At 48.6% G+C, this 21,165-nt stretch overlaps 12 protein-coding genes and 1 non-coding gene across 13 annotated transcripts; 5 read left to right on the top strand and 8 right to left on the bottom strand.

Annotated features, from left to right (window-relative positions):
- The first annotated feature begins 188 nt into the window (after positions 1 to 188).
- Positions 189 to 2,068, top strand: BO79DRAFT_208898 (tetratricopeptide repeat protein). The gene has a single exon (XM_025682484.1). It carries the CDS (start codon positions 233 to 235, stop codon positions 1,952 to 1,954), a length of 1,722 nt encoding a protein of 573 aa, XP_025540106.1. The 5' UTR covers positions 189 to 232; the 3' UTR covers positions 1,955 to 2,068.
- A 66-nt stretch (positions 2,069 to 2,134) lies between these two features.
- BO79DRAFT_146316 (uncharacterized protein) lies at positions 2,135 to 2,587 on the bottom strand (the record flags this gene model as incomplete). The annotated part of the gene is made up of 1 exon (XM_025678451.1): positions 2,135 to 2,587. One exon carries the CDS (start codon positions 2,585 to 2,587, stop codon positions 2,135 to 2,137), a length of 453 nt encoding a protein of 150 aa, XP_025540105.1.
- A 980-nt stretch (positions 2,588 to 3,567) lies between these two features.
- Positions 3,568 to 3,651, bottom strand: BO79DRAFT_t128. The gene has a single exon. It is a non-coding gene; the product is annotated as a tRNA-His (tRNA).
- A 414-nt stretch (positions 3,652 to 4,065) lies between these two features.
- Positions 4,066 to 5,130, bottom strand: BO79DRAFT_228075 (DUF2985 domain-containing protein; the record flags this gene model as incomplete). The annotated part of the gene is made up of 1 exon (XM_025683936.1): positions 4,066 to 5,130. The coding sequence occupies one exon, from the start codon at positions 5,128 to 5,130 to the stop codon at positions 4,066 to 4,068; it is 1,065 nt and encodes a 354-aa protein (XP_025540104.1).
- A 1,554-nt stretch (positions 5,131 to 6,684) lies between these two features.
- On the bottom strand, positions 6,685 to 7,767 carry BO79DRAFT_237429 (sulfite reductase; the record flags this gene model as incomplete). Its single annotated transcript, XM_025684696.1, has 1 exon — positions 6,685 to 7,767. The coding sequence occupies one exon, from the start codon at positions 7,762 to 7,764 to the stop codon at positions 6,685 to 6,687; it is 1,080 nt and encodes a 359-aa protein (XP_025540103.1).
- A 261-nt stretch (positions 7,768 to 8,028) lies between these two features.
- On the top strand, positions 8,029 to 9,612 carry BO79DRAFT_264636 (aspartate aminotransferase; the record flags this gene model as incomplete). The annotated part of the gene is made up of 7 exons (XM_025686816.1): positions 8,029 to 8,157; positions 8,211 to 8,252; positions 8,306 to 8,562; positions 8,614 to 8,759; positions 8,818 to 9,026; positions 9,080 to 9,162; positions 9,221 to 9,612. 7 exons carry the CDS (start codon positions 8,029 to 8,031, stop codon positions 9,609 to 9,611), a joined length of 1,257 nt encoding a protein of 418 aa, XP_025540102.1.
- Positions 9,613 to 10,152: 540 nt separating this feature from the next.
- Positions 10,153 to 12,095, bottom strand: BO79DRAFT_228072 (MFS transporter; the record flags this gene model as incomplete). The annotated part of the gene is made up of 8 exons (XM_025683935.1): positions 10,153 to 10,194; positions 10,250 to 10,520; positions 10,575 to 10,770; positions 10,821 to 10,862; positions 10,917 to 11,248; positions 11,301 to 11,320; positions 11,377 to 11,643; positions 11,709 to 12,095. The coding sequence occupies 8 exons, from the start codon at positions 12,093 to 12,095 to the stop codon at positions 10,153 to 10,155; spliced, it is 1,557 nt and encodes a 518-aa protein (XP_025540101.1).
- A 468-nt stretch (positions 12,096 to 12,563) lies between these two features.
- On the top strand, positions 12,564 to 13,328 carry BO79DRAFT_146373 (L-threonylcarbamoyladenylate synthase; the record flags this gene model as incomplete). Its single annotated transcript, XM_025678453.1, has 1 exon — positions 12,564 to 13,328. One exon carries the CDS (start codon positions 12,564 to 12,566, stop codon positions 13,326 to 13,328), a length of 765 nt encoding a protein of 254 aa, XP_025540100.1.
- Positions 13,329 to 13,537: 209 nt separating this feature from the next.
- On the bottom strand, positions 13,538 to 14,924 carry BO79DRAFT_264633 (Zn(II)2Cys6 transcription factor domain-containing protein; the record flags this gene model as incomplete). The annotated part of the gene is made up of 2 exons (XM_025686815.1): positions 14,148 to 14,924; positions 13,538 to 14,101 (listed from the first exon to the last, which is right to left on the bottom strand). Exons 1-2 carry the CDS (start codon positions 14,874 to 14,876, stop codon positions 13,538 to 13,540), a joined length of 1,293 nt encoding a protein of 430 aa, XP_025540099.1. The 5' UTR covers positions 14,877 to 14,924.
- Positions 14,925 to 16,197: 1,273 nt separating this feature from the next.
- Positions 16,198 to 16,572, top strand: BO79DRAFT_254655 (uncharacterized protein; the record flags this gene model as incomplete). The annotated part of the gene is made up of 1 exon (XM_025686089.1): positions 16,198 to 16,572. One exon carries the CDS (start codon positions 16,198 to 16,200, stop codon positions 16,570 to 16,572), a length of 375 nt encoding a protein of 124 aa, XP_025540098.1.
- Positions 16,573 to 17,014: 442 nt separating this feature from the next.
- BO79DRAFT_254654 (uncharacterized protein) lies at positions 17,015 to 17,528 on the bottom strand (the record flags this gene model as incomplete). The annotated part of the gene is made up of 2 exons (XM_025686088.1): positions 17,015 to 17,052; positions 17,117 to 17,528. The coding sequence occupies 2 exons, from the start codon at positions 17,526 to 17,528 to the stop codon at positions 17,015 to 17,017; spliced, it is 450 nt and encodes a 149-aa protein (XP_025540097.1).
- A 501-nt stretch (positions 17,529 to 18,029) lies between these two features.
- On the bottom strand, positions 18,030 to 19,169 carry BO79DRAFT_146433 (uncharacterized protein; the record flags this gene model as incomplete). The annotated part of the gene is made up of 1 exon (XM_025678459.1): positions 18,030 to 19,169. One exon carries the CDS (start codon positions 19,167 to 19,169, stop codon positions 18,030 to 18,032), a length of 1,140 nt encoding a protein of 379 aa, XP_025540096.1.
- A 560-nt stretch (positions 19,170 to 19,729) lies between these two features.
- Positions 19,730 to 20,452, top strand: BO79DRAFT_13174 (uncharacterized protein). Its single transcript, XM_025677978.1, has 3 exons — positions 19,730 to 19,789; positions 19,873 to 19,976; positions 20,121 to 20,452. The coding sequence occupies exons 2-3, from the start codon at positions 19,921 to 19,923 to the stop codon at positions 20,383 to 20,385; spliced, it is 321 nt and encodes a 106-aa protein (XP_025540095.1). The 5' UTR covers positions 19,730 to 19,789; positions 19,873 to 19,920; the 3' UTR covers positions 20,386 to 20,452.
- Positions 20,453 to 21,165: the final 713 nt, after the last annotated feature.

Here is a 21,165-nt window from a genome sequence, read left to right as displayed (position 1 = left end):
TGTTTCGGCGTCTGAAGTTCGGCGAATGAAACGGGTATTAGTCAAGCATCGTACTGATTGCGCCACTCTCGGCCTTTCCGGGGACCCACTTGCCCCCTCCTTTGACAAACGCTGTACTCTTCGTATTTAGATCTAAAATGACCGATTCATCCGCCCATCTATCGTGACGTCTTCTCTAGCAGATATTTCTTTGTTCAGTCTCCCTTTCAATGATCCTGGAAGGCATTGCAAAATGACTACAGAAATAGTCCAAGCCATCCCAGCAAGCGAGGAGTACTACGACCTTGGCTCCTATGGGCACGTTATCAGCACTACCAGCGCCGACACCCAGACCTGGTTCAACCGGGGTCTAACATGGGTCTACGCCTTCAATCACGTAGAAGGGGCCTACTGCTTCGAACAGGCCATTGCAAATGATCCGACGTGCCCAATGGCATACTGGGGGCTCGCCTATGCTGTAGGTCCAAACTACAATAAGCCCTGGGAGAGGTTCGATAAGAGAGACTTGGATGCCTGTGTAAAACGAGGATTCTATGCCGCACAGAAGGCCAAGGAGCATGCGGAGAATGCCACACCCCTCGAGAAGGCTCTCATCGATGCAATTCAATCTCGTTTCGTCGCCGACACCCCGCCTAACGATTACCCGACCATCAACAAGAGCTACGCTGCCGCCATGAAGCTAGTTTACGATGCTTTCGGGGATGATATCGACGTGGCCACGCTCTATGCGGATGCGTTGATGAACATGACTCCGTGGGCGCTGTGGGATCTTTTCACTGGAAAGCCGAATGCTAACGCGCCCACGATGGAAGTCAAAGCCGTTCTGGACCGAGCGCTCACTTATGAGAATGCCAATCTCCATCCCGGCCTGCTTCATCTCTACATCCATTATATCGAGATGTCACCTACACCGGAACTGGGCATAAACGTAGCCGATAACCTTCGCGACCTTGTCCCAGATGCCGGTCATATCCACCACATGCCTACTCATCTGGACATCCTCATTGGAGACTGGAGGCGTTCCATTGCTTCTAACTATAACTCGACCCTTGCGGACGACAAGTACTTCCGCAAAGCAGGTGCTGCCAACTTCTACACCTTCTACCGTATGCACGACTACCATTCCTTGATCTACGCAGCCATGTTCGCCGGAAAATCTCAAATGGCTCTTGACGCAGTGACACGCATGGAAGCCACTGTTCCTGAGGATGTCCTGCGTATCCAGTCCCCACCAATGGCTGACTGGCTCGAACAATTCCTAACCAGCCGGCTGCATGTAATGGTGCGCTTTGGCATGTGGGAGGAGCTGAAACAGAAAGAGCTGCCAACTGATCAGACTCTCTACTCCGGCACCACAGCCATGACGCACTACGCGCGGGGAGTCGCCTTCGCCGCTACTGGGGATGTCCCGACAGCTCGTAAGGAGCAAGAACGGTTCAACCAGGCATGGAAGCGTGTTCCAGAGACCCGTCTCGCTTACAACGGGAAGATTGTCGATGTGCTCCAGGTGGCTGCGGCCATGTTAGAAGGTGAGATTGAGTATCGGTGTGCGAACTACGATCAGGCCTTTGCTGCTCTGCGTCGTGCTATTGACATTGAGGATAAGTTGCCCTACAGTGAGCCGTGGTCATGGATGCAGCCTTCCCGCCACGCGTACGCCGCCCTTCTGATGGAACAGGGGCATCTGGAGGAAGCAGCGCAGGTGTATCGTGCGGATCTGGGACTGGACAACACACTTGTTCGTCAGTGCCGCCATCCTAACAATGTCTGGTCGCTGCAGGGGTATCATGAGTGCTTGGTGAGACTGGGGAAGCTGGATGAGGCAGCAATGATTGAGCAATCGGTTAAATTGGCTCTTGCGGTGGCGGATGTCCCCATCAAGGCCTCGTGTTTCTGCAGGCTGGATACTTCGCAGGCGCCGCAGGTTCTCGAAGGGTGTTGCTCTAAGGAGTGATTTGAGTTTCATTTGCAATGTAGATGATTTTTCATGGGCTATTATGTATATGACTGCGCGGGAGTTGACATATCCAGAATGAGCGGTCTAATTCTGTGAAATACCATTTTGTCCTTTATACCACCTGCAAAATAATCTTTCCGTACTCCAATCCCATCCATAATTTAAAACAACAATTCGCTAGAATCCAGGACAGTCAAACGCCACCCTATACCAAGTGCACTGAAAGTCATCGCCCTTCTCGCAGTCATCCCAAACACCTCCCGAGGGCATGCTATACCCATACAAGCCATCACTGTACGCAATCTCATATTTGAGGTAGCAAGATGGATAACCAAAAACGTTCTCAATGTCCAGAGTATACGGCAGCTGCGAGGTCATGGCGTCGCCCTGGGTGAAGTTCTCCACGTGGCCAATGATGTTGCATGCGTGATCGAAGAGGTAGGCGGAGTTCATCGTTTGGTGGTAGCAATCGATACCAGGATATAATTGGTATACGCCGAATTGGCAGCTGCCTTTGCCTTGGGGTTGGCAGAGCTTAGCGCCGGAGGGAATGTCGTCGCTATCGGAGGCGTGGGTGAGCGAAGGGACGAGGGAGAGGAGGAGGGTCGGGATGAGTTGGAGTGGCTTCATATTGGCTGTGTCTGCCTATTGTAGGTGATTGTTTGAGTTGTTTGATAAGAAGGCTCAATTGAAGTGGATTCTGGGGTATATTGTTCAATGCATGTAGAAAGCGTATCTGGAGATCAAGACAGAAAATGTGCCCCTGCCGCAACTTATAGACTTTTCTCCGTGCTTATGGGGGCAGCTAATCTCGAATGCTACTACAGGATCAGGCACCGCCCCGGGTTGTATGGAGATCGGCAGGCCTAGCCAGGAACTGGGGCCAAAGGGGCCAAGGAAGGGGGCCAAACGTGTGGAGGAAGCGGGTCAACCTAGTGTCTGTTAGGGCAATAATATTGCGACGTGCTGAGCATGAACATGTCTTCGGTGCATGGTGTCGTGAGCTTATCTTAGTCTGGGGCGATGTGTAGAATGGGGCTCTCCACAATGTGTAGCTAACAACTCTCAGTGGTTAGACGGAGGTCAGTACCTTCGGTATGATGATACTGGGGGCCCGGGTCGAGCAAAATCTCTGGGAAGGTCAATATCCATGAAACTCCGGGAAGACCTATGTCTACAATCGTACTGATATTAAAACAGTCGAGAAGAAGAGCGGTCACGCCTCGAAGCAACAACCATTCGGTCAGCAAGTCAAATCAATCTAGAAGAATTGGCCCCACACGAGGCTGTACTCTACCGGACTTGCCCGATGGTCAGAGCGTAGTGATCTAAATAGTTGAAAGTACGGTTGGTCTGTCTCTCATTCTGTGTTTGGCTATGAAGTTGGGGTCTAGCACTTCGTGTTGCCTACATGGATGGTCGGCGCCATGCCTGAGAAGGGGACGGCGGCGTTCACGGAAAGCATTTCCGTTCGGATCGTTGGACCTAGTCGGACAATAAGTTACCTGTGGGGTGTGTTTGTTAAAGTTTAAATTAGAAACAAATCAAGAGAGCACGCGCAGACGGTATATAAAAAGCAAAAAGACAAATCAAGCACACACGCCAATTGATGGCGCTGCTGGGAATCGAACCCAGGTCGAAACGGCGCTGCGGAGAACCACAACGTTTCATGATGACCACTACACTACAGCACCTTGATCTGTGACAGGCGGCCGCTTTTTTTACATTACCAGTGACTTCGTACCCGCAACCACTAAGGTCTCAGTATTTACTTAGACAGTCCCCTTCATGGTTATGAAGCTGGAGAAAAGTACGCGGAAAGAACAACTTCTGATTCGCTTCCAAAGCAGCCCAATAATAGGGTACCCACAAGGCCTGGCCAGCGCCTCACCCCCCACTCCCTTGGGCACCACCATTGCCTGAATCACGCAGGAGCTGTGATGGGAAAGGCCTGACAGCTCTGCGTCTTCAGGAAGACTACATCCGGTGGCATATCTGTCACGCCTGACAGAAGTTGGCCTCATCTTTATGTCTCAGAGTTAGTGTTTGTTGGACTTTATGCCATGTATGCCATGGTTTATTTGAAGAAGCTAATACGGTCAGTACGGTCAGACCGTATCAACTACCTGATATTGGCTTTCATGTATATCTTCTACAAGACACCCTTCAATCCGCTTGACTTTTCGTCCCTCCCACCATGACATTACCCCAGCTAAAAGGGAGCTGAAACAACCGAGGCTGATGAAAAGTCCAACTCCGTAGCTTGGGCGATTATGCCGGTTGTAGCACCACATAAATGCCGCCATGCCGACTTGGAAGAGAGTGTTCAATAGCATGTTGATTATGACGAAGTCCATTTTCCATTCGCTGGTAGGTGGCGCAACCTTACCGGTCAGGGTCGTTTGCAAGGTCAATTCATCAGAATCGGAAGATTGTAATCTGAACCAGCTGGCGTTTCGCTTTGCAAGCTTCTCTATTGACTTTCTCGATTTTACGCCGTCGCACAGGCGCCATTGGAGTAGCCAATATGTATCGCGAATTCGCCAGGGTGCCAAACCCCACGAGGTCAAGCAGAACAAGCCATTCAGAATCTGAGAATCTATTTCAATCCAAACCTCCTTCTGCTCCTTGGTCATGGATCCGACATTCAATAAGAGAAAGAATAGCATGGCGCCCCAGGCAATTACGTTAAGACCGTAAACAGTTATGAAGAAGCCCGTGGGTGTGCAGAGGAATTCCCACGTCACAAGCGGCAATCTTTTGCATGTGTCGCGCCACGAAACAGCTCCCACAGAGAGATCTGAATAGTGGTCGCGATCTGGCTGAGCCCCAAGGGGGAGCACTGGGTCCTCTTCTTCCCAGCGGCCAGGACCGATAGCGGGGGCTGTCGCTCTTCGGGGAATAGGGCGGTCAATCGCAGGTTGAGTGTTGCTTCGACGTACAGTGCGAGCGTGGAAATCAAATGCCACCTCGTCAGACGATCTCAGATCGGCGAAATTTGGGGCGTGTGCGATAGCAGTCCCTGTGGCTTGCCATACCCCCGCCGCGGGATTAAAATCAAGCAGCCTCGCGGCGGAAGAAATAGAGGCGGAGCGCAAAGTGCGTCCTGCCTGAAACAGAGGCATTGTTGACCGGCCTTGCCTGTCCACTGCAGCCGAATGATCATCGGTCATTCTACCCAGTTTTGGTTGCTGGGATAGTTGTGAAGTAGATGAGGTGGTTATTTGGACAGAACCCAACAATTTAGTAGTTAAAACATATCACACAACACCCCAAAAAACCAAAGGCTGTGGTTAGACAGCGGGGGTTCATTTAAAGAGCAGGGCTAGTGGCACTTCACAGTGGCAATTCACTCAGCAATCGAGTATCACAAACACGGCAATCATACCCACCTACCATACAGGGTAGAGGGTAGATAAAGGGTCTTGTTATACGTACCCTTCAATGCGTTGTTCGTATATTCGTATCCTCTTAGATAACTAAATATAGACTAGCTCTAACTATAAGGCTAGGCTACATCAGGTATAGTGCCAATCTCTCTCTTACATGAGTATTCTTTTTGTCATATATGTACAGACACGTAGAATTTTTTTTTTTTTTTTTTTTTTTTTTTAATTCTTTCTTTCCTATTTTTCTACCTCCTTCAGATTTGCTAAGGAATCTTTTCCAAAGCTCTTTATTTTTTTTAAAAAGCCCTATTCCCGGTAGATGCCTCCATATGGATTTAATAAGGTATTAGTAAGATGAAGTGTCTGGATGATCTCAGAGATGTTTTGGAGAAGAGCTTCTTCGAAAAATGTTAAAGGGGCTTTAGTTGGTGGATTTAAGTAGAGGGAAAAAGAATCCCAGTCACAGCTGAAGTTTCGCCGGTCAACCTTGGCCGCTGCAGCTGTCTCGTTCCTCGGGTCGTGGCTCTGGCGCAAGTCGTAGACCTCGACCTACACCATGCAAGCAAGGGTGGACGGACACATCAGTGAGACCAGGGAAGCTCAGAATAATATAATGCCATAGAAATGGCAAAAACATACAACAGAAGGGATTCGCTGGTGGTCACCCACCCAACTACTAACCTCCCGGCGTGTGGCTTAAGTACGGCTGAGCGGACGGGAAGCCCTGTTTTCCACACCCTGTGGTCGTATGTACTTATTCAAAGTTCAACTAGAATAATATAGCCTGTAAGGAATAAACACCGAATACTTGTTTTTCCTGGAGGTTACAATTTTAGGAAAGTAATGAGTATGTGTGATCACGTATTGGTGTGAGGCATGGTCAGAGTATAGTATACCAAATCCCTCTATACAGGCTGATCATCATCTTTCGCATAAGTAATGCTTGACTAGCAAAAGAGGAAGTTATGTTGGCCCTTTGCGGGAAGCAGGGACGTGTATATATATTCGACGATATATCCACGGGTCCATTCTCGAAACCATCCACTAGTTTAGTAACTTAATGGAGGTAGTCCCGTCAGGGCAGTAATCCCGCGTGTGCATGGCGTTCCAAGGGAGCATTTGGCAAGAAGTTGTGCTCTTGGCAACCCCTGTCCTGTTCATACCCGTCACTGACACCATTGCAGCTGCACCACACGGTCGCCTGCATGAGACATTTGAGACTTATGCCCACGGTCTTTATGAGCAACCTCCGAAAGGCTCATTGGTGATTTCAATGGCCAATTATGCACATGAAACAGTGCTTCTCAGCTACTGCTGTTCTCCAAGCGATACGTTCCCCTAGGGGACATTAGATTGTACCCAGATCTGAACAGTTGGAACATGATTTCTCCTTCCAGTTAGTGGCTGCTGTGCACCAGATTTATCTGTGGCCCTTGCTCGAATGTGATGTCTCCCGGTTCGGTGAACTTCCACTTGAAAGGAGAATAGCTGCCACTCAAACTGTTTCCGTGGTGACACAATTGCCTCATCCCAACTGTCTCCATCGAGACTGACTTCAACCCTCACAATCTCCTCTGCCCCCCATGCGCGCCCCCAGCCCTCAATGTACCCGAGACCGACAATTACATCGTCCGGACGAGGGCGGACAATCATCGAATTTGGCTCAACACTCCAAACGGGTCTTTTCCGGACCCCTTCGGAGTCCGTTGGATCAAGCTCATTATAAAAGATAGTAGTAAATGGCCCTTTCGATCTTGTTGCCTGCACAGATAATCGACACAACCACTTTGTGGAATTCGTCCCAAACCATCCTGGAACAACTAACCTCACTGGTCCACCGCGCTCCTTAGTCATTGGTTGGCCATTCATTCCGTAAGCAACAAGAACTTCGCATGATAAAGCTTTTTCAATGGGTAAGTCCTTTTGGTACTTATCGGCTGAGACGCCGGCAAATCCACCCGAGTCCAGGCCATCGGACCAAACAAACTGTCCTCGCTCAAGATCTGGCCGAGCAATGGACAGCAAATATTGTAGCGGGACGCCCGTCCATTTGACATTGCCAATGCGCCAAACATTCTTTGTGGGAGGAGTTATGGGGCTGCCGTAGCACTCGTGGAAAGAGGTGACTGTTTCGGAAGGCATCTTTCGTAATTGTTCGAGATTAATTGAAAAAGGGCGCTCAACAAGCCCGTCTACGATGAGCTTCCAGCGCCCGGTATCCACGACGGCGGCTCCCATGTGAATAGTCTGGAATAACTTTGATTCCGGTGTCAGATCCCCATTAAGTTTGTGGGGTGCAGGGGGATGCCGTATAAAGAAGCCTTTGGGGTGAATGTTGGTGACAGACTTGCGCTCCGAATCGAGAATGAGCCCCCTGCGATCAATGAAGTCGACAGTAGGTAGGTTGTCATCGGCCATCACTTCGTACATTTTAGGAAACAGAAACATGCGCGCGCTTCTAGAAAGAGAGAAGGTATGATCAAGTTCAAGAGAGAATTATGTCGATGATCTTCCCGTTCCACCCGCAATAGCCGCAACCAGATGCAGATGCGCCTTCCCGAAACATGCCCCACGTGGCGTCATGTGAAGAACCTACGTCCTATATTGAGTTGGGACTTTATACCATCGTATGTCTCTCATTTTGAACCTTTCACTAGGGCTTTTTGTTGCATAGAACCTACCATGGAAATTACTTCGGCAAGGGGTAGGGCGCTCGCAGCGCAAAAACCGGCCTTCCAGGACGTTTTGGGGGATCTGTGGGATGCGCAGTCCAATCCCGAAGGTATAGTCAATCTCGGTCTGGCCGAGAATGTAGGATGAAACTGCACGGACTTCTTTATGATCTGATCATTAATATTGCTCAGACTCTCATGCATGCAGAGATGATGGAATTTGTCAACAGCAATGTAATGATCATTTCCATTTCTGCTTTCTCAATACCTCATACTAACGGTCACAGGCCCAATTTGACGCGCATGTATTAACCTACGGGGACGGGTTTAGTGGCTCACATCGGCTTAAAAATGCCATCTGTCAATTTTTGAACCGTTATTTCAGCCCCCAAACCGCATTGTATCCGTGCGACATTGCGGTCACGTCGGGTGTCAGCAACGCACTCGAGTGTTGTGCTTGGGCTTTAGCCGATCCTGGTGACTACATCCTCGTCGGACGCCCCTACTTCAACGCTTTCAAGACTATATTTGGATCACGACCACAGTAAAGAACATCATCCCAATTCCTTCGTGGTTCAAGCGCTGATTGTTACAGGATCGGACTACTTGAAGTCGCCTTCGGCACAACCGACCCATTCAGCATCACCGCTATCAACGAATATGAGCGGACTTATGCAGAGGCGAAAAGGAAAGGCCTCCAAGTCAGGGCTTTACTGCTGTGCTCGCCACACAATCCTCTTGGTAGGTTCCAGTCTCATTCAAGAGAAATAGGAGTTGCAATTCATTGAACCACTTCAAGGTTGCTGCTATTCCGAAGATGCCTTGAGGGAGTATATGAAGTTTTGTTCCAGAAACGGACTTCATTTGATCAGCGACGAAATCTACGCGCAGTCTGTCTGGGAAAATCCGCGCCTTCCTGATGCGTCCACTTTCAAGTCGATATTATCATTCAAAATAGAGGAATTCATGGATCCAAGAATGGTGCATGTTGTTTGGGGGCTAAGCAAAGTTTGACATCTCTTCAGTGATCCCTGTGAGCAATAGTGTCTAATACTGAGCAGGATTATGGTTCAACGGGCTTACGGATCGGATGTCTAATCAGCAAATACAACAGGAAGCTCCTCGACGCAGTAGAAGGCATATCGTAGGGATCTCACAATATGCCTCCTATCGGGACAAATGCTAACCGTTCTCTTATCTAGTCTTTATAATTTCCCGTCCAGCGTTGCAGATCGTATCGCCTCATCATTACTTACAGATGACAGGTTCTTGGAGGAATACACCTCGACTAACAGGAGTCGGCTAGCAGAAAGCTATCAATTTGCGACAGGGTTTCTCCAGGCCCATAATATTCCCTACGTGGAGTGCAATGCGGCCTTTTTTATATGGTTGAACCTGGGCGCTCTGATGAAAAGCCGAACAGCCACTGATCAGGACATCCTTGCTAGGCTTAGACAAGAAAAGGTATACATCGCGCCGGGAACTATTTATGCTGCAGAAGAATCAGGGTGGTTTCGCATGGTGTTTGCGCATCCACCACACGTCTTGGAAGAAGGTCTCAGTAGGATGATTCGCGCTGTCCGGGAGGATTGACATGAACGGGTGTAGGAAAGAGAGTCGTTCATTTAGAAGGGCTTCGCACATTGAATCTTGACTAGCTAGCTAAAAGGTCTGTCTTACTCTCAAGATGTGGAAGAAGGCAATGATTGTTAGATGACATGGATTTGTATTTAGGTAACCATCGACTACCATTGATGGACTGTCTGAATATTTCGCTAGATCTCATCCAATAATTGTGGTGGATAAGTCAACTTCAATACACAATATGCAATTATAGCATGGAAACCACGAACATTTTGTATTACAAAGTTATATTAAAAAACTGAAGATAGGAATCAGAGAAAGTAGGAAAGGATATTCTATAACTGTCAAGAAATTTGGCCGAGCCATGGTGGCCGTACCCAGGCTGTGGGCCGATAGGGCCTGGGTCAATCCTGTGACACTGATTGGACATAGCAGAGGCCGACGACCGGAGAATTATTTTTATTCCTGGTGTTAAAACGGGCAAAAAGGCCATTCTGCCCACACCACAGCAGCCCGTACAGCAGCCCGAAGAAGGATTTGGATCCCCAGACTAGTTGGCGTACTTGCTCCACGAGCGCAGACGCTTTCCATACTATCGAAGAATTAGCTAAACCTCCATATTCTTTGTAGCCATGAAGGTATCTTACCCGCTCCAGAATAAAAGGTAGGGGAAGCATCGCAACGGAAATGAAGCCCAACGTGCTCGACGACCATCCAATACCGAGCGACTTCAGCATCTGCGGAGCAGCCAAAGGTAATGCACCACCGAATGAGCTTCGGAAGAAGGTATTTCCAGCAAACACACTTGCTATATATCTTGGATAGGACTCTCCGAGGTAATTTAGTACAGACTGGAATGTGAGATAAAAGCCTGGTGCGAAGAAAGCAGTTCCAATGATAGGAACGATCCAATGTACGCTAAACCTGTGTTAATGCTGGCTTGTGCAGATTAAACGGCATTCATGCGCTTACCTCTCTCGAGATGTCCAGGCGAAAATGAAGAGGCAGACCGGAATGCACACTGCTCCGATTTGACCGGGGACTAGACGCGCTTCAGGTTCGACGATGATGTCCGAATTTGCGACCCGTGGCTGGTATGAAAAGTATAACCATAGGACGTATACAATGACGGAAAGTGCGGCACCCACAAGGATACCGAAGAATGCAACTTAATTACAGATTAGATTAGTTTCAAGGAGAGTTTGGTTAGCGACTTACGGCCTTGTTGAATATCATTGAAATGGTAGATTCCATCGAACACTATGACCAGTGAGTAATTTGTGGGCAAGTACGGCCAATATTGGGTTAACTCACCGAATGGAAAGAACTCAAACCATAGGTAAAGTATGCCATAGATGAGCATCGTATGCATGTTGACAAATAAAATCACCGGGTCCGTGCAAGAAAGTTTGAAGTCATCCACTGTTTGTCTAGCAATGCGCACGGCAAGAGATGCGCCTGGTGTATCTAATTCGGCTTGGCTTTGATATGCAGGGTCTCCCGTCTGTCTGCGGAGTCTTTGTGCCCGGCGTAGAAGGATATTGGTGCTCAAAGTCTCAGGCAATAAGAAGAATATGAACACTGTCGTAAAAGCTGTGACACCTGAGAGAAGCCACAGAGTCGCAGTCCATGTTTGCCAGCGCTCTCTATAATGTCCATTAGCATCGACATTGCCGGATTGAAGGGATCAACGCTTACATTACCAGAGTCCCGAGTATCTATAGTCACCTAGTTAGCTCATACACACCAAGTAGCTCGACGGAAAATGACATACCGGCCCTAAAATCGGCCCGCAGACTCCACTGACCGCGTACAGGGCAATCGCATACGGGCACTGGTTAGGCTTGAAGACCTCCATCAGTGTAGCGCCCCCCACACTAATAGGTGCACTTCCGACTAGACCCCCAAAAAAGCGCAGGACTAGTATGGTTTGCAGGTTCTTGGCCAGGGCAGTCCCAATATTAAACAGGCAAAATGCAAAACAGCCGAGAACATATACCGGAGTGCGTCCAATCGAGGGTAAATTGGACAGAGGAGAAAGCTGGAAGCATTCCGTCATTAGCAAACAAGATAAATATCATATGTGGATGGAAAAAGTCGACGCACAATGAGAGGCCCAATGCCATATGCTATAACGAAAAGGGAGAGTCCCAATGTTCCTTCGGCAGTTGTCGCACCCAGATCCTTCTCGATTAAGGGAATACTCGGCGTGAAGATTGCTGATGCCGCGTAAAAACTGAAGTTCAATAACATCACATCGATCATGGCAACTGTCTTCGCCAACATTGGCCAATTCCTGGGAATGTCTGGATCATCGGGTCCGCTAAAATCCACAAGGATAAGGTCGAGAGCATCTGGAGATGTAGGCGATGGACTCTCGCTCGTTGTCACTTCACTTTTCGATTTTGCATGGTCTGGGGCCCGAAAGAGGTTGCCATTGGAGAGGTAGTTGAGAATTCGGCCAAATGCACTTTCTCGCAATAAGACATCCATGCTGGAGGACACAGCACTCATGTAATAGTTGATATGTAGTATGCTGTAAGTTCAGCTGTGGAATATAAAGAAAGTTGTTCTATAGAAACGAGCGACAGATAGAAAGCAATCTCTACATGCTCTATAGACCATCCATTGAAGTTTTATATATGGATGAGGTACCTACTGCAACTCCGAGGGCAAATAAATCTGTCATCGGAATTCCGAGTGTATAAATGAAATTAAGTTTGTATACTGAAGAGATCTCTTCCGTGGTACAACTCCGAACGGCATTGCTCCGAACTAACCGCGGTATCTCCGCGTCATAATGACAGGATCGCATTTACTCGCATAGCTTGATATATTATATATATCCTCCCTTCTAGATTCTGTGACCACACTTTCATGCATCGGGGGTACGTCCCTTTTCATCCTTCGACACCGGCCTGTATCTGAACTCCAACACAACAATACTACAGTTTTTCGTGCATGGCTCCCCGGTTCATACCCGAGCAGGGCACTGCGCCTAACGTCCCTCGCGATGCTAAACAGACCTACGACACTTTAAAAAGCGGTGGGGTCGTCATCATCCCAACCGATGTCGGCTACGCGCTCTTGACGAGTACGCAGGCTGGAGTCCAGCGTATATTCTCAGCCAAGGATCGTCGAGAGGGTCACAACATCGGCATAATCGGGACATACAAGCAACATCGAGAGATTCACGTGCTTTCGGAGGCCAAGTTTGAAATGACACGGGTATTGACCGAAGATATGGCGATGATTGTCGGGATTATTGCTAAATACGATACCGAAAACCTTCACCCGCGTTTGGCAGCTCTCGAACCGGCGACGCTATCGCAAGTCACAAAGGGCGATACGGTCAGCATAGCAGTTCCTGAAGGTCCATTTCTGCGAGAGCTCGGTCGCCTTTGTGATGATAACCCGACGGGTATGTTGACCTTCGGGACTTCTGCCAATCTGTCAGGCCAAGGACAGAGATTCCGGGTTGAGGATATTGAGCCCAAGGTGATCGATGCGGTAGACTTGGTGGTGGATTATGGTCTACAGAAATGGCAAGTGTACAAGCGCGGTGGCATGAACTTCGATGCGGAGAATATGAAGGTGCTGCGGAAAGGAGCCGGATATGAAGTCTTTCGTGACCGGATGTTGAGATGGTTCCCTCGTTTGTTGGAGGAAGCCGGTGTGACTATGGAGGAGGATCCAGAGTATCAAGCCAGAGACCCGGAGGCTTGAGGATATCAGCTTTTCTCGGATTGACCTTGCAAAAACGTCGCATGCTTGGTGCTTTGGTCTAGGAGAGTCATCGCGTCGAATGTATATCCATAACTCTCTATACACAGTGAATCGCAAAACGTACACTATACATCGTACAATATAAAAGAAATGAGCGCACAAAGAATTTAAATAGCAGGCAATTCACAACTGGAGTCGCATATCCTTGATTAGGAACCATGGATATGGGCACAAACACTGTACATCATCATGCCGAATTCATCAACTGTTTGAACCCAGCGTTCGATCCTTCTCCTCCGTTCCGGCTCCTCCTTCTCCGGAGATGGCCATAATTCAGATATTTCCAAGCTTCCATCCTGCCAATCTAAGAGGTATCTATCGTACTCCTTATTCCACGTTTCGCGGTCAGCCGCTTCCCATAGTGCCTTATTGCCCGGTGCATATACGCCTCTGAGCTCCTCTGCGACGAAATTAGGCAGCATACGGTCCGCGTTATAGATGTTGCTAAAGAGATAGAGAGTGAATATTGCACGGCGTTTTGTGGCTGCGACAATCCAGGATTCCCATGTCGGTCTGGTCCGTGCTAACTCGGCATCACAGAAGAGGCCATTTCGAGCGGTCTGAGATGCCATATCCATGAGGGTTATCATGATTGTGTCTGTGAAACCACCTTGAGGGCCAAAGTAGATCAAGACTGAGTAGATGAGGTAGGCTTGAAAGCTAGAGAGGAGCTCGTAGTCATGTTGATTCGGACTCTTTAATCTTGTTACCACCTTTGCTTCATAACTTTATCGCATGTGCAATTAAGGATATGCATACCTCACTGGCGAGCCTTGCCATCTCCCCTGCGATTGTATTCATGACTATCTCCTCGCTCCCCGGGACTGCCTGTTCCCACATACGTACTAGACTGTAGCAGTTCGCTAGTGCTCGAGGCGTCTTATTCTCCCTGACCTGGACATGGTGAATAATAGGAGGGGGTCGTCCATCTCTCAACATATATCGTGGATATGTCTTCAAGATCCGTGCAAGAAATTGCAGGGTATAAGGATGGCAGACTTTTGGAGTTTCACTTCGTCCGTGCGCAGGCAGGAAAAACGGCCTAAGCCATCGGTCGCGAATATCCTCTGCAATAGAGCTCGGGGTCAAATGGGTCGCTTCGAAGTTCAGTTCTTTTTCTTTCGACGTTGTTTCGATGGGAGGCTCCTGAGACTGCTGGGTTGGCGGGTCCCATATGATATTGTTGACAGAAGGACTGGGAGTATATGACAAAGATGGTGGCGTCTGCAACACTCTTGAAGTGAATTCTGGGACTGAAGGAGAAGTTACACTTTGACTCTCTAACGAACCGGCTTCTCCACTATGTCCTTCTTGTAGGCGAAAGGAATTTCGCTGCCCCAAAGCCAGAGTCGTAGTACCATAATCGCAGTTTCGGCCGGTCACCCTGCATCGAGAGCATGCGGGTCGATCTAGAGTGCACCGTACCTTGGACTTAATGCAGTTACTACATGCTTTTCTTCGAGGCGGGCGACTCTGTCTTTTTGCCATTCTTGATCTAATTTTGATGTAATTCGCACTTTGAGACCTGCGGAGAAGGATATCTCATAGATAATTAACGAAGTGTAGAAGTCATCAGTCATTGCAGAGCAAACTCGATGATCGCCTTCTCCGACCGCAACCCTCGGGTCATATTAGTAATACACAGCGGAAGTGTACTAGTTAACTACCACGGCAGAGGATTGGTCAGAATACGAAGCTAGTTTGCTCACTTTGCTCGGAATTCCAACGGTAAGCCACTCTGCTCTCGGAGTTCCGGCATATACTGGCTCCTTTTCGATGTTTTCTACGGATACGATGTAGCGTTCCTTCCCGTTCATGAGGAACACCTTCCACCCCCTCCAATCCGAGCATCGTTTTCTCCCTCTGTCTTCTTCATGTATCTAACACACAAGTTAGTACGCTCTTTGCTCTTCGTTTCCTGCATCCTATCTCACACTTACCAAATAGATCGCTACGGAGGCCTCTGCACGACGCAACGGAGCATACGACCTGCCTGAGAGGCGTTGTCGGTGGGCTACCTACAAGGATCTCTAGATTCGATGAGTGTGGCAAGGCCCTCGACTATCGAACTGGTGGATTCTTGGGACATAAACCGATAACCTAGCTGTTCGTCTGGCTGCATTGTTCGAGCATCCGGATACGTCACTGTTCTGTGCGGCGAGATTTGCCCCACGCATCAGAGCTGTCAATCATCTGTCGAGCTGGATGGTATTTGCTGGAGTTTGCAAATATGCCTCTACGAGCAAGGAATAAGAACCTTGCTCCGCGCAGGCCCATGGCAGGGAGCAAAACGAACGACTTCGAAACAAGTTGGGCCGAGTTGTCTACCTCGCTCAAGAAAAGCCACACCAAAGATGCCTCAGCTTTGTCTTTCGAGGAGATATATCGCAAGTCCTACAATCTTGAGGAGCGTTCTACAGCAACGAAAGCAGCAAAACGAACGGAACGAACGCGAAGCAAAAGTGTCAGCTGAATTGAGCTATCTAGGAGAGCGAAACAAAGCAACGCGAAGAGGTGCTTTGTGTGGGCGGCCTGAGCGCAGCGCGTGACTAGCCTACATGAATGCTCAACATATAATATTGTCCTGGGAATGCGTGGAACGGAACAGGAACGGATTCAACAACTAGAACATGAATGGTCAGATACAGAAGTCTACAAGTTAGTGACTGGGGTTATCTTGCTTAGTCTGCTGCTGCTGGTGAAGCAGCTGGTAGATGCGCAAGATCATACTAATAAGAGGCGGGATGCAGAGGAGAGATTTTTAGCAGTACTCAAGGAAGCTTGGGAGGATCATCAGCTATGTATGAAAATGATCACGGATGCTCTCATGTATATGAACCGTGTTATGTCGACGGACCACCGAAAGCCATCTATTTATGTGGCTTCAATCGCCAAAAGGTCGGATGGACTAGTTGGCACTTGCTCGGGCAGTTCAGCGCGGAACGTCTTCACCAAGAGGCTACAAGAGCAAATCATAAGGACTGACTTCAGACATATACGAACAGTCCCCCAGCTTCTGGTCCTATCCTCGGTCCAAAGCATCATCAACAAGGATCTGCTGATACATTCATCCCCTGAAGCATGCATCGAACTCGATCCTGATCCTGACCTCGACCCAAGCCAAGAACACGTAGGCCTCAGGGCCATGGGGATAGGCGCTGAAGACGCTGGTAGAAGGAACTAAACACGCCCTGTTTGAGTCAGCAGGGAAGGTCATACAAGCAGAAGGAATAGGCATGTTGGGAGCAAGATAATGGACGAAGAACGAGGAGGATGGTGACTCGCAGGCAGCTGCAGCTGCAACACTCATTTACATCTACATTTGCTTTTGTTATTCAGTTGTGTTTAGCTACGGCGACGACCTTCCTACGTCTTGGCATGCGTTGTTCGCGTTGCTTACATGTTTCTACGTGTGTTTATGTGTGTTTACTGCGAGTTAGAGGGCATTGAGGGCGTTCGGGGCCATATTCTTTGCTTCAAACGGTGAAGCACCTGCATAGCTAGCATCTCACTACGCCGGCTCGATCGGGTGTAAGAATATGAATTAAATTGAACTGAATTGAACTAGTTGGCAAGGCCACGGAACACAGCAAAGAGGCTAGGTATCTAAAAGGCCTCTTCCAGTTCTATTTCAACCTTTGCTTCTGTTCTTTCCAAATACTTGCTTTCGTGATAGACATAGTATCAGCAACACATTAACCAAAAATATAAGGGGAAATAGTCTCTACCTGCATAGTATTGGATATCAGTTTTATTAAGAAGATCAAAAGACATAGAATCCCCGCCATCCTCAAGACCCAGATTGAAGAGAGTCTTATCATGTCCTTCGTCAATGCGCGTTTCTAGGATGCTGGCCAGGACTTGGATATTATGGTCTGGCTGTTTACCAGTGCCCAGGAGTGATTTCTTCAACTGGATCAATTTCGGAGCATCCGTGAGATCTAGCTGGTTGAGAAAATCTAATTCGGCATGGTCTTCGGGTATTGGAGCTGCGCTGGCTGTTTCGTAGCCGCTGTCACTAGGCAAATACTGTGCCGATCGCTGGGCCTGTTGCTTTTCAGCGTACTCGGCGAACTTGTTGAGGGCAATCTCGCCTCTCCGCCGTTCCTCCAACGAAGGCTTAGATCCAGTGGTCCGCATTTTGAAGGCTATATTGGTCGATCGCGGTAGGCCGGTGGGCGTCCCCCACGGATTTGTTCTACCACGCTGCCCTGCCCAGTTTATCGAATTTAGTGATGCGATAAGAATAGTTTAGCCTGTTCTAGGACACATACCGCACTTGGGTATTAGGTTGGATTGTCGAAAAGTGTGATTGCCAATATTATTTGTCCTTCTGATTCAGGAAGCAGTGATTAACTACGGCGGCGTCGGACTAGCACGCTAGCTTTACTTGGAATACCAGCAGGCGTTGATTTCTATGATAATTCATATGTTATTAGCGTCAGAACATGTATCTGAAGAATGAAAACATGGTTCAGTGATATGCATTACCTATGGCCAGCTTATGACTTAAGGCAACAAGAAATAGCGCAATGACCAAGATCCCTTCCATGACATAAAAATCTGTGAGTTGCTCATGTAACACATCGTAATACGAATGTGGTGCTGGAATTATGGTATAGACGAGTTTCAATAACCATATCACTTCGTTTTCGGCAAAGCTCGTTGGAACCGCGTGTATACGTCATGATGTCGTCGGCATGATCCGTAACCTCGGGGCCGGGGAATTTTTAAGATTTGCTTATCAACTAACCAATCGGTTGTAAGATCGGTATGTTCCAGAAATCGTGGCACTATCGAACGCGGGAAGACCAGGCCCTGCGAGCAGCATCCGTATTTGTTCATCTCGTGGACACCCGGACGAATCGGCCACATTGTCTGCCGCCCTGCCATGAAGTGTAGTCCGATGAACGCCGGAATGAAACAAAAAGAGATCATACAGATAGCACTTGCTGGAGTTGACTTGAAGAACCTTTTCTTTGCAGATACTATGGCTCCCGTTAGAGCAGCCCAAAGTAGGAAAGCGAACGCGAGGTATCTCGGCCACTCCTCCGAGTTCCAACCCAGCAGGTCATCAATATAGAAGAGGCGAAGGTAGACCCAGTCTTGTCCAGCTCTTGTGCGCTGCTGGATTACTTCAAGGGCGTGTAAAGTAGAAGAAAGCCAGCCCTTGGCAGCCAAAGTATCATCCTCAATCATGGCGACGTAATCCGCACCAGTCTCATAACAATCCTTCATCAAATGTGTAAAATCGTAGATAGTCTTATTACGATACCATCCTCCATCCTCCCAGGCGCGGATCTGCTCGTAATCGGGGTTATCATCGTTCAAATACAGGAGGACGCGGTCGGGTAGGGTCTCTACCCACTTCTCGGAGAATATTGGGTGAACGAAGGGATCGGTATGTGCAATGAGTAGATCAAGGAATATTGTGTTTCGTTCCGATTCGGTGAGGCCTTCCAGGAGAGAGGCTACTGTCAACCCAACATATTGCTCTTTCCTTCGGCGAACTGTCACTATCCCCACACAAATCGTAGCCTGGGTGTTGCCGGATGGCTTTGCTGCGGAGGGAAAGTCGCCAGCAGTGGTGAGAAAGGACTTTGCTTCTTGAATTCGGTGCGCGGAATACCGTTTCTCGTAGGCTCGACTGGGGTCGAAGAAGAAGGAGGTAGGATCGCGGTGACTTGCCGACCGATAATAGCCGATCGAGAGTAGATACAAGAGACCGAGTAAGCAAAATAACAAGCCCGTTGGATGCGGCGATGAGATACTGGGGCGCATATGGCGAAGACGCCATAAGTTCGCCATTTGTGGTCTTCGAAAAATTTCTGGCCAGATGACTGCAGTAATTGAATGGCGAGAGATTCAATCAAGGGATAATGGATGGGGGGAGGGACGGCCGCAGACAAAGCAGGTCAAGTGATCAGCAATGCGACCCCCCCCCGTTTTAGGCGGGATCTTGGAGAATTAAGGTTGACAGTGATCAGCACTAGACCCAAGGCGGTTTAGCTGACACGGAGAGACTGTGCCTGTATCGCCAGGCCAATCGCCATGGAGTTACGGTTGTACAAATATAGTTTAGTGTCCCTACCTCTCTCCCACTAATATAACCTTTTGCTGCTTCTCTCATGGCCACAGCTGAGCTGACAAACTCCAACTACCTAATAAAAGCTCCTCAATGCCTCCATTACTTCTCGCTTCCATGGGCAGCTCTCTCCGGGCGAGGGAATGATTTTCTCCTCCCCTCTGTCTGGCCCCTTTGCGTACGAGTTGTCATGACAGAAGGCCTTTGAATATCCGACGTGACCCCTCTATTCCGTACCGAGTGATTTGGTAGCAATCCGAAACAACAGCGGCTGCCTACCTGTTACTATCTCTGAGTGAAACTGGCGCCCCGGAAAGTCAGAATGTTATGAACCATTTTCTATTTTCAGCTCCAATCAACGCCATGTGTGTCTCTCTGACAAAATGGATAATTGATCAGTCACAAACTGCGTTCCACGCCTACGCCCCCTGTACTGCAGGAACAAACATGGAGGAACGACTGTCTCGAGAAAGGCATCATAAAAGATCGCAAACCCTCCATATGTAAGTTTTTGACCAACTGCTACTGTCATCCTTGTGATTCCCGTTGTCATCAACCTTATCCTTCTTTCTCGGCGCAATTGCCTACCACGAGAACCTGTACACAGGGACCTTCATCATGCTAATCCCATTACCCTTCCTACGCAGAACCGAAAGTTTCCGCCCTCTCGCTACCTCATCCGCACCCGGGCCGCGCGAGCACAAGAAGGTACTGGTAACCGGGTCCTTACAGCCAGCCCTGTGGCGCTGTGCGATTCACCTCCTTCCGATCATTATGTCGGTAACCATCGTCACAATAAATCTGAATGGAAAAAGCCCTTGTGCAGGCGATGCCTTCAAGCTGGTCGAGTGTGCGGCGGTTACATCCATGAAGCCAAGTCATTATTGTTATCAGCTTTGCAGCCTGCTCTAAAATGCGGGTTCACAATGGACAGCCATGCGGAGAGATTAAGCTATCTTGCAGCTCACGTGTTGTTTCTAGACAGCAGAGACTGCCATCTGCGAGAAGGTAGTGCTTGGGGGCGTGTAATTCTCCAGCTATCGAGTCAGGTCGAATGTATCAAGGCCGCCGCGGTCGCTTTCGGGGCGGCGTATGAATAATCGCAGATAAACTTGATCGTCCTTCGGCCCTGCTCCACCTGGAACCGTACAGCTGGGAAACGACATTGCTTGCCACGCTCCCACCCTGCCTCCCAACATGGCCCGCAGTTGGTTGGATCCATCAGGTAGCCCAGATCCGTTGTATCCTTTCACAGGGACAGTCGTTTCTGAGCTTCTGTGAAATCCCAAGGCGAGAGATAGGCTGCAAGTAGTCTCTATGCCATGGAGTCAAACAATTATGTTGAGACATTCACTGCAGCCAGGCAGCTGTCAGTTGATCCTTCGCCTCTTCTTCCTGCGTGGCCTCTGACCACCATCTCTTCCAACCACCCACCAACCATCTTCTTGAGATCTAGAGAGATCAAAATTACTGAATCTTCTTCGAGTAGGACCTTTCACTCACAACCATCTGGCATTTTTCTTCTTTGGTTTTTTTTTTTTTTTTTTTTTTTTTTTTTTTTTTTTTTTTTTTTTTTTTTTTTTTTTTTTTTTTTTTTATTTTTCTCTCCACAGTTTCGATCGAAGGAACGGAATTCCAGGCGACATGCAGCTGGTAATAAAAGGCGTGGCAAAGTCAGGATGCGGATTGAAA

This window comes from Aspergillus costaricaensis (assembly GCF_003184835.1).
Source record: "Aspergillus costaricaensis CBS 115574 unplaced genomic scaffold BO79scaffold_14, whole genome shotgun sequence".
NCBI classification, from domain to species: Eukaryota; Fungi; Ascomycota; class Eurotiomycetes; order Eurotiales; family Aspergillaceae; genus Aspergillus; species Aspergillus costaricensis.
Note: the sequence above shows the minus strand (reverse complement) of the source record. Positions and strands in the feature narration are given on the sequence as shown.